The following is a 12,480-nucleotide window of genomic DNA, read 5'->3' as shown; positions in this document are numbered from 1 at the left end:
AGGGGCAGAGACTGGAGACGGGAGGGGCAGAGACTGGAGACGGGAGGGACAGAGACGGGAGACGGGAGGGACAGAGGTTTTAGAACTAGTTGCAGGCTCCTCCTGGATGACCCATGACTGACCTCTGGCTACAAACACTGTCTCTGTTTGGGGAGGGAAGGATCTATTGGACTTTACTCTGTGTTTCTTTCACTCACGCACACACACACCACTCACACACACACACCACTCACACACACACACCACTCACACACACCACACATACACACCACTCACACACCACTCACACACACACCGCACACACACACACACCACACACACAGAATATTCTCTCATTATACTGTCATGGCTACCTGTTTGGACACTGATTGGCCACTCACACACACCACACACACACCACTCACACACACACACCACTCACACACACCACTCACACACACACACACACCACTCACACACACACACCACTCACACACCACTCACACACACACCGCACACACACACACACCACACACACACACCACTCACACACACACACCACACACACACCACTCACACACACACACCACTCACACACACACACACACACACACACACACCACTCACACACACACACCCCATACACACAGGAAGGAGTAGATTGATCCTTTTTAGAAGTTATTGTGGAGGATGATCCTCTTCTTATCACATTATAGTCCTCTACCCTAGCAGACCTGGTCAGTACCTCAGGGGGGGGGGGTTGTGTGTGTGTGTTCTTGTTCTAGAACATGTCCTTTGAGGGCTGTCGGTGTGTCCTTCTGTCAAAGTCAATCTCAATCAGCTAACACAGACGCTCTCTTCTGCAGGTTACACTGTCATTCAGTCTGTTTAACACAGGCAGACACAGACACACACACACACACACAGACACACACACACACAGACACACACACACACAGACAGACACACACACACACACACACACACACACAGACACACACACACACAGACACACACACAGACAGACACACACACAGACAGACACACACACACACACACAGACACACACACACAGACACACACACACACACACAGAGACAGACACACACACAGACACACACACAGACACACACAGACACACACACAGACAGACACACACACAGACAGACACACACACACACAGACACACACACACAGACAGTAGTAACTCAGACTGACTCGTAGAAGTATAGCCTGTGGGCGTCAGTATTCATTTTCATGACAATCACTCTTCCTTCTCTCAATTTATCTCTCTACCAATTCCTCCGTCTCTCATTCTCTCAATCCATCTCTCTACCAACTCTCATATCTCTCCCTCTCTCTTATTTCCCTCAACCCCTGTGTCCCCTTTCAACTCAACCTCCTTAATCTCTCCGTTCCTCTCTCTCCATCTCGTCTTCTCTTCCTCTCTCTCCATCTCGTCTTCTCTTCCTCTCTCTCCATCTCGTCTTCTCTTCCTCTCTCTCCTCATCTCGTCTTCTCTTCCTCTCTCTCCTCATCTCGTCTTCTCTTCCTCTCTCTCCTCATCTCGTCTTCTCTTCCTCTCTCTCCTCATCTCGTCTTCTCTTCCTCTCTCCTCATCTCGTCTTCCTCTCTCCTCATCTCGTCTTCCTCTCTCCTCATCTCGTCTTCCTCTCTCCTCATCTCGTCTTCCTCTCTCCTCATCTCGTCTTCCTCTCTCCTCATCTCGTCTTCCTCTCTATTTCACCTCGTCTTCCTCTCTCGTCTTCTCTTCCTCTCTCCTCATCTCGTCTTCTCTTCCTCTCTCCTCATCTCGTCTTCTCTTCCTCTCTCCTCATCTCGTCTTCCTCTCTCCTCATCTCGTCTTCCTCTCTCCTCATCTCGTCTTCCTCTCTCCTCATCTCGTCTTCCTCTCTCCTCATCTCGCCTTCCTCTCTCCTCATCTTGTCTTCCTCTCTCCTCATCTCGTCTTCCTCTCTCCTCATCTCGTCTTCTCTTCCTCTCTCCTCATCTCGTCTTCCTCTCTCCTCATCTCGTCTTCCTCTCTCCTCATCTCGTCTTCTCTTCCTCTCTCCTCATCTCGTCTTCTCTTCCTCTATCGTTCTATTTCTGTTTTAGTGAGATGTTTGTACTTTGACGGGTGGAGTGTGCTGTTACGACAGGGAGAGGTGGATCAACGGGTTTCTCTTTCACAGAGTGGACATAGCACACACACACACACACACAGCTCATTATGGTGGTTGTTGAGAAACTACAGCGTCCTCTCTGCTGCCTGTCCAACCAGACTGAGATATGAAGACATGTATTGTAATGTGTGTTTTTGGCAGCTGGAACCAGACCAAGTTCCCTGTGTTTTATTTCTCCTTTCTCCTCCCTCACGCCCCCTCCCTCACCTACTGTGCCTCCCCCCTCCCTCCTGCCCAGAGGAGGGGGGGGGGGGGGGGGGGGGGGGGGGTTGGTTGCTGGGGTATGGTTGGGTAAGGTACGCAAGGCTCTCTTCTCTGGGCGAGTCGTGTGTGTGTGTGTGTGAGAGAGAGAGAGAGAGAGAGAGAGAGAGAGGCTCAGATCCATGCTAACCAGATTTAGCTTTGGCTGCGCCGGGGAGGCTAACACGATTACCTCTGGCTAATGGCCCTACTGACTGAGAGAGGGGGAGGAGAGGAGAAGGGATTGAGGGAGGATGGGAAAGGGGGTTGACGGGGGGGAGAGGGAGTGGGGAGGCAGGATAGCCTGTGATAATTATCCCTCTGCCTCCCGAGGCATTGATGGATACAGCTTTAGAGATCTCTCTCTCTCTAACCATCTCTCTCTCTCTAACCATCTCACTCTCTCTCTCTCTCTAACCATCTCACTCTCTCTCTCTTTGTCTATAGCGATTAGGAGGAAGGAGAATGGCTGGTATGACGAAGAACATCCCCTTGTCTTCCTCTTCCTCGGCTCCTCTGGAATCGGTAACTCCTCTACATCCCTCTCTCTATATCCCTTTCTCAACAGCCAACAACCCTCTCTACAGCCCTCTCTCTACAGCCCTCTCTCTACAGCCCTCTCTACAGCCCTCTCTCTCTCTCTACATCCCTCTCTCTACATCCCTCTCTCTCTCTACATCCCTCTCTCTCTCTACATCCCTCTCTCTCTACAGCCCTCTCTCTCTCTACAGCCCTCTCTCTCTCTACAGCCCTCTCTCTACATCCCTCTCTCTAAATCTCTCTCTACATCCCTCTCTCTAAATCTCTCTCTACACCCCCCTCTCTACACCCCTCTCTCCACATCCCTCTCTCCACAACCCTCTCTCTACATCCCTCTCTCTACATCCCTCTCTCTATATCCCTCTCTACATCCCTCTCTCTACATCCCTCTCTCTATATCCCTCTCTCTATATCCCTCTCTCTACATCCCTCTCTCTCTACATCCCTCTCTCTCTACATCCCTCTCTCTACATCCCTCTCTCTACATCCCTCTCTCTCTACATCCCTCTCTCTCTACATCCCTCTCTCTCTACATCCCTCTCTCTATATCCCTCTCTCCACATCCCTCTCTCTACATCCCTCTCTCCACATCCCTCTCTCTATATCCCTCTCTCTACATCCCTCTCTCTACATCCCTCTCTCTATATCCCTCTCTCTACATCCCTCTCTCTTACATCCCTCTCTCTACAGCCCTCTCTCTACAGCCCTATCTCTACATCCCTCTCTCTCTACATCCCTCTCTCTACATCCCTCTCTCTCTACATCCCTCTCTCTCTACATCCCTCTCTCTCTACATCCCTCTCTCTCTACATCCCTCTCTCTCTACATCCCTCTCTCTACATCCCTCTCTCTCTACATCCCTCTCTCTACATCCCTCTCTCTACATCCCTCTCTCTACATCCCTCTCTCTACAGCCCTCTCTCTACATCCCCCTCTCTCTACATCCCCCTCTCTCTACATCCCCCTCTCTCTACATCCCCCTCTCTCTACATCCCTCTCTCTCTACATCCCTCTCTCTCTACATCCCTCTCTCTCTACATCCCTCTCTCTCTACATCCCTCTCTCTCTACATCCCTCTTTCCACTCATTTTTACCACTCAGCTGTGATGTCATGGAGCCTGTCCGTAGCAGTAGCCTGGCTAAAAGACCAGGAGAAGACACGGGTTTACTGTTAAACACTGCACCAGTATATATACAGTCTTCGTCAGGGTTTACTGTTAAACACTGCACCAGTATATATACAGTCTTCGTCAGGGTTTACTGTTAAACACTGCACCAGTATATATACAGTCTTCTTCAGGGTTTACTGTTAAACACTGCACCAGTATATATACAGGCTTCCATTGGACACACACAGGTGATTGTAATCATGGCTGGCTGTGGCATGATGTCATTGGTCAATTTTCAAATATCAACAGTGTATACAAAAGCATGAATGGATAGCCAACGATAATAAGTAGCCTACAATTACATCATAAGTAGCCTACAACATGATCTGTTTGTGCTTTAGCCTACTCCTCTGACGTTGGTTGCCATGCCATTTACAAACTGATCTGGCAACTACGCTAGGACTGTTCACTTGACCTCTACTGAGCTCTCTGACCCAACCACAGCCCTATAGAACTACACTCTCACACACACACACACACACACTCTGACATACTCACACACACACTCATACACTCTCACACACACTCATACACTCTCACACACACTCATACACTCTCACACACACACACACACACACTCTCAAACATACTCACACACACACTCATACACTCTCACACACACACACTCTCAAACATACTCACACACACACTCATACACTCTCACACACACACACACACTCAAACATACTCACACACACACTCATACACTGTCACACACACAAACACACACACACAGAGTCAGCAGCAGTGGTTCTGGGTAAGATATGACATAGTTTAGGGATGCATGGTGTGTGTGTGAGAGGGGGGGGGCAGTGTTCATATTCTCTCTGCCTCCAGCGACAGTGGCCAGGGGACATTAATATTTAACACATGGCCAGTCCCCATCTATCTATATGGAGATAATACACACAGACCGTCTATATGGAGATAATACACACAGACCGTCTATATGGAGATAATACACACAGACCGTCTATATGGAGATAATACACACAGACCGTCTATATGGAGATAATACACACAGACCGTCTATATGGAGATAATACACACAGACCGTCTATATGGAGATAATACACACAGACCGTCTGTCTATATGGAGATAATACACACAGACCGTCTGTCTATATGGAGATAATACACACAGACAGTCTATATGGAGATAATACACACAGACTGTCTATATGGAGATAATACACACAGACAGTCTATATGGAGATAATACACACAGACCGTCTGTCTATATGGAGATAATACACACAGACCGTCTATATGGAGATAATACACACAGACCGTCTATATGGAGATAATACACACAGACCGTCTATATGGAGATAAATATTTATGAGAGGAATATTTTACTGCTTGAGAGTGAGTGATTCCAAAACCATCATCAACCAACCCTCCTTCTCGTTATTGATCCACCAATCAGATAGCAGGGACAACAACTCATAGCCAATCAGCAGATCAGAGATATACCTTAGATTCCACCCAGATCATCATTATAATGTTGAGAGCTTCATGTGAGATCATCTTTAGAATTTTCAGAGGCTTGGTTGGGCAGTGGATTCTCGTCAGACCATTGACATTCAAAGCTCTGTCCATACTGCACTCTGATTGGTTACTGTTCTCCTCTTCCCACAGGTAAGACTGAGCTGGCCAAACAGGTGGCTCGTTATATGCACAAGGACCTGAAAAAGGTTACAGTCACACACGTTCACACAGTAAAGCTGAAATCACATGGTATCAGCAAAACTGATCATACTATGTAGCCGTGTGTTATTACTGCTCATTAACCACGCCCCTTCTTCTCTCAGGGATTCATCCGCATGGACATGTCCGAGTTCCAGGAGAAGCACGAGGTATGACATCATCAATAACACTTTCCCACAACCAGGAAGAGACTTCATGTTCCCACAGCCAGGAATGTCCTCAGGCTGGGATACACTATTCTACTGTGGCCGAGGGCTTGTCTGGATCATCTACTGCCATCGTTTGGACCAGCTTCCCAGTCTCTGTCATGAACAGTTTAACCCTGTCTAACCTCTCATCGCCCACAATTCAATTCAAAGAGATGTGTCCAGGTTCCCACAGAAACACATAGTGATGTTCTCTGAAGGAGAGAACTCTCACTCTTCCCATACGGCCCCAAAACATTGTGTTTGTATCAGAGGAAGTAGTCGTCTGACGTCATCTTCAGTTCAATAGGTTCATCTACCTGTTATCATAATTCTCTCTCAATTTCTACCTTTTCATCTCTCTCTCTCTCTTTCTCTCTGCCATCTCTCGCCGTCTATCTCTCCCTCTCTCACAATCTCTCTCTACCTTGCTCCCCACCTCTCTCTACGTCTCTTTCTGTCTCTTTCTCTCTCTCTCTCTGTCTAGGTGGCTAAATTCATAGGTTCTCCTCCAGGTTATGTTGGTCATGAAGAGGGAGGTCAGCTGACTAAACAGTTGAAGGCGTATCCCAATGCCGTGGTTCTATTTGACGAGGTGGACAAGGCCCACCCAGACGTACTGACCATCATGCTACAGCTGTTCGATGAGGTATACACACACACACACACACACACACAGAACGTTTTTTTTAACCGTACAAAATCACAGGTTCTACTGTGTCACTTTTCTAGATCTTTGAGTCTCTCTCTCTCTCTCTGTCTCTCTCTCTCTCTCTGTCTCTCCCTCTCTGTCTCTCTCTGTCTCTCTCTGTCTCTCTCTCTCTCTGTCGCTCTCTGTCTCTCTCTCTCTGTGTCTCTCGCTCTCGCTCGCTCTCTCTCTCTCTCTCTCAGGGCCGTCTTACAGATGGGAAGGGGAAGACCATTGAGTGTAAGGACGCCATCTTCATCATGACCTCAAACGTGGCCAGTGACGACATCGCTCAGCATGCATTGCAGCTCCGCCAGGAGGCCCAGGAGCTCAGCCGCAGGAAACTGGCCGACAACCTGGGTGAGACACACACATGCACATGCACAGACACACACACACTATAGACCAACAGGTAGTTAGTTAACTGCTCCTTTTCTCCAGACGATGTTCAGAAGAGGGATGATGTCACCATCTCCAGGCAGTTTAAGGACGCTGTAATTCGCCCTATTCTGAAGGTAACGCCCTCATCATATACCTAATCACAGCATCTCGCTGACACACATACACCACAGATTGGTTGAGCCACTATTCTGAAATGCTCTTATTGGTGAATTCATTGTTTCCTCCCTAGGCCCATTTCCGGAGGGATGAGTTTCTGGGGCGGATCAATGAGATTGTCTACTTCCTGCCGTTCTGCCCCTCTGAACTACAGCAGCTTGTCAGCAAAGAGCTCAACTTCTGGGCCAAGAAGGTAACCGGTGGTGTGTGTGTGTGGGGGGGGGGGGGGGTTGTGTGTGTGTGGGGGGGGTTGTGTGTGTGGGGGGTTATGGGTGACTCTGTGCCCGTGTGAGTTTGCTATTGCGTAGTATTATGGACCGTGTGTTGTGTGTGATTTATACTCACCATATGGGTGTTTTTCATTGGTGTGTGTTGACGAGAGAGACTCACTCAGATCAATAAACACTGCTGTCCCTGGTTGCTCTGATCTGATTGTAGTGTTTAACATCACATGAACTTTCATAAATATTTAAATATCAATATCACTCTGTTTCTGTCAGCCAACTCTGCCTCAGGGAAATGGTGTGTGTGTGTGTGTGCGTGTGCGTACGCGTACGTACCTCCGGTGATGTGATGAAGGTTGACAATAGCAGTTCTTATTGCAGGATTTAGCTAGCTATGGCTCCTCGGGTAGAAGTTGACCTTATGCACAGACCTAGGATCAGTTCAGCCTTCTAAAATCCTAACCTTAACCATCCAGAGAAAAGCACCAAGCTGACCTCAGATCAATGGTAACTTCTTCATCTGACTCTATTGGGTCAGAGATGTTAATTAAGAAATGCTTGCCGTGTTAAAGATGCACTGTGCAGAAATCGCTCCGCCATTTCCTGGTTGCTAAAATTCTAATAGTTGGCCTAATTTCAGTTCATGTAGAGAATCATTTTCTCATCTAAACCGCTGTGAAATATATTTTCCATAACCCCAAATATTGTGTGTTTAGCTGTTTGAAGCTGGTGTACAAAATCCAATGTAAAAGACTCAAAAAAATAAAAATATAAAAAAAAAAAAAATTAAGAACAGGAAACATAGAAATAGAGAACATAGAACAGATCTACCGCTTCTTAGACTTGCTTTCAATGAGAATGACAGATCTATAACTATAAGTCGCCCCAAAAAAGTGACATTTCGCAGCTTTAACTCGGTTGATGAATCAGGTCCATGTGAATTAGCACAAGATGCTTATTGTTGTTCTTTAACACGGGGAGAAATGACACCCATCTCCCATCTAGTGCTGTGGTTCACTGTCACCCTGACCTCTCTCTACCTCCTCTCTCTGTCTCTCGCTCTCTCTACCTCCTCTCTTTGTCTCTCGCTCTCTCTACCTCCTCTCTCTGTCTCTCGCTCTCTCTCTACCTCCTCTCTTTGTCTCTCGCTCTCGCTCTCTCTCTACCTCCTCTCTCTGTCTCTCGCTCTCTCTACCTCCTCTCTCTGTCTCTCGCTCTCTCTCTACCTCCTCTCTCTGTCTCTCGCTCTCTCTCTACCTCCTCTCTCTGTCTCTCGCTCTCTCTCTACCTCCTCTCTCTGTCTCTCGCTCTCTCTCTCTACCTCCTCTCTCTGTCTCTCGCTCTCTCTCTCTACCTCCTCTCTGTCTCTCGCTCTCTCTCTACCTCCTCTCTCTGTCTCTCGCTCTCTCTCTACCTCCTCTCTCTGTCTCTCGCTCTCGCTCTACCTCCTCTCTCTGTCTCTCGCTCTCTCTCTCCACCTCCTCTCTCTGTCTCTCGCTCTCTCTTAATTGGCTTTCTTGGCATGGGAAACATATGTTAACATTGCCAAAGCAAGTGAGGTAGATAATATACAAAAGTGAAATAAACAATAAAAATTAACAGTAAACATTACACATACAGAAGTTTCAAGACAATAAAAACATTACAAATGTCATATTATATATATATATATATATATATACAGTGTTGTAACAATGTACAAATGGTTAAAGTACACAAGGGAAAATAAATAAGCATAAATATGGGTTGTATTTACAATGGTGTTTGTTCTTCACTGGTTGCCCTTTTCTCGTGGCAGCAGGTCACACATCTTGCTGCTGTGGTGGAACACTGTGGTATTTCCCCTAGTAGATAAATTGGGTTTGTTTTTGAATTCTTTGTGGGTCTGTGTAATCTGAGGGAAATATGTGTCTCTAATATGGTCATACATTTGGCAGGAAGTTAGGAAGTGCAGCTCAGTTTCCATCTCATTTTGTGGGCAGTGTGCACATAGCCTGTCTTCTCTTGAGAGCCATGTCTGCCTACGGCGGCCTTTCTCAATAGCAAGGCTATGCTCACTGAGTCTGTACATAGTCAAAGCTTTCCTTAAGTTTGGGTCAGTCACAGTGGTCAGGTATTCTGCCGCTGTGTACTCTCTGTGTAGGGCCAAATAGCATTCTAGTTTGCTCTGTTTTTTGTTAATTCTTTCCAATGTGTCAAGTAATTATCTTTTTGTTTTCTCATGATTTGGTTGGGTCTAATTGTGCTGCTGTCCTGGGGCTCTGTGGGGTGTGTTTGTGTTTGTGAACCGAGGCCCAGGACCAGCATGCTTAGGGGACTCTTCTCCAGGTTCATCTCTCTGTAGGTGATGGCTTTGTTATGGAAGGTTTGGGAATCACTTCCTTTTAGGTGGTTGTAGAATTTAACGGCTCTTTTCTGGATTTTGATAATTAGTGGCTATCGGCCTAATTCTGCTCTGCATGCATTATTTGGTGTTCTACGTTGTACACAGAGGATATTTTTTGCTGAATTCTGCATGCAGTCTCAATTTGGTGTTTGTCCCATTTTGTGAAATTTTGGTTGGTGAGCGGACCCCAGACCTCACAACCATAAAGGGCAATGGGCTCTATGACTGATTGAAGTATTTTTATCCAGATCCTAATTGGTATGTTGAATTTGATGTTCTCTCTTTCTTTCTTTCTTTCTTTCTTTCCCCCTCGTTAGGCGAAGCAGAGGCATGACATCACTCTGCTGTGGGACCGCCCTGTTCTGGACCTGCTGGCTGGAGGTTACAACCTGCACTACGGAGCTCGTTCCATCAAACATGAGGTACACACACACGCACACACTTACAGGTACACACACACACTTACAGGTACACACACACACACTTACAGGTACACACACACACACTTACAGGTACACACACACACACACTTACAGGTACACACAGTGAATGTATCTGCTTCAACTAACAAAAAGAGTCCGTGCAGAACTCTCCCACCTATCTGTCTCCCCCTCTGTTTCCTTACTGTCTACATCAGGAGAGTTGGAGGCCCAGACTGATTGTTCCGTGTTGTGTGTGTGTATATTTATTTCCCCCACACTGAGGTTGTGAAACGTATAAAACCCTTTTAGTGTGAGAGCTGTTTGTTTGATAAGACGGGCTGGAATTCCAGCCTGTTTTGGTGGGATGGAGTTTTGGCCTGATTGGTGACCTCACCAGATGGTAAAAGTTAATGGACCAATAACAACAGAGAGAGTTTCAAAACCTCTGCCAATAACAGCAAGTTTTCAGGTTGCATATCCCTCCCTTTTAAGCTCGTCCAATCAGACCCCTCACTCAGACCACTCCCAGACAGTCCTAGAAAAATGATTGCTTGAGAAATTGCTCTTTGCTAAGAAGCTAATTCGGTTATTTTTTTAACCATTTTATTAGAAAACAATTACAGTAAGGTCCTTTCATTGTTACCCAGAAATGATTTGATGTTAAGATAAAAACAGCTACATTGGACATTTTAATAGGTAACAATTATGGTCCAATTGTCAGAAATACTCAGCTTTTCTAAAGAAATACTTTACTAGTATTATAATAGGACATCTGTATATTCTCTGTTCGTCATCTGGTTAACATTGAACCCGTTCAGCTGTCAGGTAAACATTTTCAACCCCGTTCAGTTGTTGAATCAAACACAAAAACAGGTCACACACTGGTTTTGAGTTGAGCTCGTGTGTCAGTATTAGGCCTGACTGGTCTGGTTTGTTGTGTTACCAGGTGGAGCGGAGGGTGGTCAACCAACTGGCAGCAGCCTATGAGCAGGAGCTCCTTCCTAAGGGCTGCACCCTCCGCCTGTCTGTCCACTCAGAGGACAGGGGCGGGGCCGAGGGGCAGGAAGGGCTGGAGCAGGGCGTACCCAGTCTGCGTCTGGAGGTAGTGGGGAAGGACAGCACAGCACGGACGCTGGACATACGCCCTCCTCTCAGCCCCGATCACTAACACACAGCACCCACTGTGTATATATACTCTGGGGTCTACTGTCGTCACATCACCTCATAATAACCTATCACCTCATAATAACCTATCACCTCATAGTCATGAGTTGGTTTTCATGGAGTTAATTAAGCAATAAGGCCCAAGGAGGTGTGGTATATGGCCAATATACCATGGCTAAGGGCTGTTCTTAAGCACGACGCAACATGGAGTGCCTGGACACAGCCCATAGCTGTGGTATATTGGTCATATATCACAAACCCCTGAGGTGCCTTATTGCTACTTTAAACTGGTTACCAACGTAATTAGAGTAGTAAAAATATTGTTTTGTCATACCCATAGTATACGGTCTGATATACCACGGCTGTCAGACGATCAGCTTTCAGGGCTCGAACCACCCAGTTTATAATGTAAAATAAAACACGTCTCATAAGAAACACATCATGGTCTCTCTCCCTTTCTCACACTGGCTGTCTTCTACCCTTCATACTGTATCCACACACACACTGATGAGTCAAGTCCCTATCAGTTCCCTGAGGCAGCTTCAGTGACTACAGCCCATGTCCTCGTCGATGTAGCCTGAAGGGTTAAATCACCCATTTGCCTGTTTTATACTATTTATCTAGCCTCAGTTAGGACAGATATTAACTACGTCTTTCCATATCATCATTGGAGAGCAGCCGTTGATGAGGAAGCTGGAGGAAAGGGCAATAGTTCCTTTATAGAACAAAAAAAAAATATATATATATATATATGCAGTACCAGTCAAACGTTTGGACACACTTACTGATTCAAGGGTTGTTCTTTTTTTTTAAATGATTTTCTACATTGTAGAATAATAGCGAAGACATCAACACTATGACATAACACATATGGAATCATGTAGTAACCAAAAAAGTGTTAAACAAATCTAAATATATTTGAGATTCTTCAAATTCTTAGCCACCGTTTGCCTTGATGACAGCTTTGCACACTTTTGGCATTCTCTCAACCAGCTTCACCTGGAATGCTTTTCCAACAGTCTTGAAGGC

General features: G+C 46.3%; 1 protein-coding gene across 1 annotated transcript; it reads left to right on the top strand.

Annotated features, from left to right (window-relative positions):
- Positions 1-2,644: 2,644 nt before the first annotated feature.
- LOC109909499 (ClpB family mitochondrial disaggregase) lies at positions 2,645-11,890 on the top strand. Its single transcript, XM_031795407.1, has 9 exons — positions 2,645-2,930; positions 5,756-5,811; positions 5,929-5,973; positions 6,497-6,658; positions 6,901-7,057; positions 7,139-7,212; positions 7,329-7,448; positions 10,183-10,287; positions 11,234-11,890. Exons 1-9 carry the CDS (start codon positions 2,660-2,662, stop codon positions 11,453-11,455), a joined length of 1,212 nt encoding a protein of 403 aa, XP_031651267.1. The 5' UTR covers positions 2,645-2,659; the 3' UTR covers positions 11,456-11,890.
- The last annotated feature ends 590 nt before the right edge of the window (positions 11,891-12,480 follow it).

The sequence above is a fragment of the Oncorhynchus kisutch genome, linkage group LG18 (genome assembly GCF_002021735.2).
Source record: "Oncorhynchus kisutch isolate 150728-3 linkage group LG18, Okis_V2, whole genome shotgun sequence".
Taxonomy (NCBI): Eukaryota; Metazoa; Chordata; class Actinopteri; order Salmoniformes; family Salmonidae; genus Oncorhynchus; species Oncorhynchus kisutch.
Note: the sequence above shows the minus strand (reverse complement) of the source record. Positions and strands in the feature narration are given on the sequence as shown.

What these genes read in the sequence shown, in the direction of transcription:
- LOC109909499 (XM_031795407.1), top strand. Translation starts at nt 2,660, where the DNA reads ATGGGAAAGGGGGTTGACGGGGGGGAGAGGGAGTGGGGAGGCAGGATA. An exon ending in GAAACTGGCCGACAACCTGG is followed by an intron (nt 7,058 to 7,138) that starts GTGAGACACACA and finishes CCTTTTCTCCAG; the next exon opens with ACGATGTTCAGAAGAGGGAT. An exon ending in TCAACTTCTGGGCCAAGAAG is followed by an intron (nt 7,449 to 10,182) that starts GTAACCGGTGGT and finishes CCCCCTCGTTAG; the next exon opens with GCGAAGCAGAGGCATGACAT.